Source organism: Notothenia coriiceps, unplaced genomic scaffold, assembly GCF_000735185.1.
Source record: "Notothenia coriiceps isolate Sejong01 unplaced genomic scaffold, NC01 NC01_scaffold00006385, whole genome shotgun sequence".
Classification (NCBI taxonomy): domain Eukaryota; kingdom Metazoa; phylum Chordata; class Actinopteri; order Perciformes; family Nototheniidae; genus Notothenia; species Notothenia coriiceps.
The window spans coordinates 333-2,474 of NW_011339086.1; the positions used below are offsets into that span (position 1 = coordinate 333).

Below are 2,142 nucleotides of genomic sequence, written 5' to 3' on the forward strand. Positions count from 1 at the left end.
GTCAGATTTGTCGTTTACATGCAGTGTGTATTAGCCCAGTGTGACTGCTTCTTTATTATATAACTTATCTGGGCCTGGTCTTGTTATTTCGTTGCTGCCACCTTGCTGGCATCGATTCTCTCTCTCTCTCTCTCTCTCTCTCTCTCTCTCTCTCTCTCTCTCTCTCTCTCACTAAATGCGCTATTGCCACACACACACACAGAGCCGAGCTTGAATGAAACACAGAGACCCAGAAGTACTTGTACTGTATTTCCATGCAACTCTCTGATTGGTCTGGTGTCTTGCCTCTGTTGCATTCACTGAACACGGGAAATTACAATCCTACCGTCCTCTCTAGTGTCATGATGAGGTTCAGGTAAAGCACGGTTAATGTATTATATTATTGAGGGACAATTGTCCGGGGCCACAGAAATAACATTCGGGGCGTGCATTGGGGGTGCTTAGGGGGTGCTATCACTAGAAGGACCAATTATGTTTGGAAAATATCACTCGACATCAGGTTGAGCACAGTGGCAGATTTAGGATTGTAGGAGATCCGGGACTATTGTCGGACACTTTCTTTGCTTTACCCCGGTTCTATCACTCTTTCCTCCTTTGACCATAAAACGTCTTTCCTGCTGGGGTACTGCCTGGTTCCGGGTCACCCCAAACCCTCTCATGGTCGGGGCACCATTAATTGATGCATCGGACCCAATTTTGCCATCACCAGCCCCGCGTTTGTGCGGAGGTGGGACCATTTAACCCGGTGGTAACCCAAGTTTGCATTGAAGCATCGGACCCATTGTCGCAATCACCGGTTACGCTAACGCATATAAACGGAGAAACAGAAAATAATTTAAATACAATTCATTGTGTGTGTTTTAGTAAGGATGTTGTCCGAATGCCCGGTGTGCAGACTCTTCTATCTGGCGTTGAATAAGCACCTTAAGCACAAACATGCAGTGCGGAACCTGGAGGAAAGAGGCATCATTCTTAAAATGGCCAGTGGTAGAATAAATGTTCGGACCAAACCCTGTCCCATCACAGGGTGTTCGTATGCTGGGAAGAGACTACACCGTCATGTAACTCATGACCACCCTGAGTTCTCCCGAGATGAGGCACATCAGGTCATGGCAAGGCTGAAGCATAGTGTGGCCATGCAGTTGCTCCATGACCTCCGAGAGACTAATCTCATCATTGGAATGGCTACATTATTGGATATAGACAACGAGGAGGAATACCCGGTGCACCCTCCACCCTTCTCCCCACATACCGAGTGTGACGAAGAGGACTGCAGGCAGGTGAGGCTGGAAAATGTGGCATTGAGGGCTCAGAAGGATGCCCTCATTGATGAGGTGAAGACCCTGCGCTCCAGGCTGAAAAAGGGGCTAAAACCCAGGAAGCAGAGTGCCACTGCTGCTCTGCTTGAGGAAGAGGAAGAATGTATACGATTTAAGGGCCTGGCAATCTCAAGTACCCCCGGCATGAACACAGTAGCCTCCGGCAAGTATACCCCTCTCAAGACCCCGGTCAAGACTGTCATGCATTCACCAGAAGCCTCCGGCAGCAATACCCCTCTCAAGACCCCGGTCAAGACTGTCGGTCCCCAGAAGCCTCCGGTAATGAGACCCCTCACAAGACCCCGGCCAGGACTGTCATGCAGTCCGCAGAAGCCTTAGGTAGTGAGACCCCTCTCAAGACCCCGGCCAAGACTGTCATGCGGTCCGCAGAAGCCTCCGGTAGTGAGACCCCTGTATGCCAGAAGACCCGTGCGTCTGTCTACAATAAGCTGAAAGCTAATCTGGCTAAGGACTGGCCCTTCCCCCCAAATCACTGGTCCACTGGGAAGGGATGGGGGAATACCATGCGTGAAATCACGTTGCCTAAAAGCATGGAGATGTACATTCAGACATACAGAGGTCATTGTGAGGGTCTCGCACCGACAGTAAAACGGAAAGAGAATTGTATGTCCAATGTCAGCCGGATAAAGGACTTCCTAGTATTCATGGCCCATGGTGTTGACCGGCTGTCAGACTGGCTGTTTCTAAAAGACACAAAGAGGGTCCGTGGCTGGAGCGAGTATATTTCAAAGTCGGGCCGGGCAGTCACAACATCGCTGTTGCTCCTGAAGAATGTGAACCATTTCCTGAGGTACTTGTCTGC

At 50.0% G+C, this 2,142-nt stretch overlaps 1 protein-coding gene across 1 annotated transcript; it reads left to right on the plus strand.

Annotated features, from left to right (window-relative positions):
- Window positions 1-328: 328 nt before the first annotated feature.
- Window positions 329-2,136, plus strand: LOC104943630 (uncharacterized). The gene is made up of 2 exons (XM_010769083.1): window positions 329-1,598; window positions 1,659-2,136. The coding sequence occupies exons 1-2, from the start codon at window positions 870-872 to the stop codon at window positions 1,770-1,772; spliced, it is 843 nt and encodes a 280-aa protein (XP_010767385.1). The 5' UTR covers window positions 329-869; the 3' UTR covers window positions 1,773-2,136.
- Window positions 2,137-2,142: the final 6 nt, after the last annotated feature.

Bases quoted from the DNA above. Each gene is read 5' to 3' on its own strand.
- LOC104943630 (XM_010769083.1), top strand. From the start codon at position 870: ATGTTGTCCGAATGCCCGGTGTGCAGACTCTTCTATCTGGCGTTGAAT. The intron at 1,599-1,658 runs GTAATGAGACCC...CAGAAGCCTTAG, and splicing joins TCGGTCCCCAGAAGCCTCCG to GTAGTGAGACCCCTCTCAAG.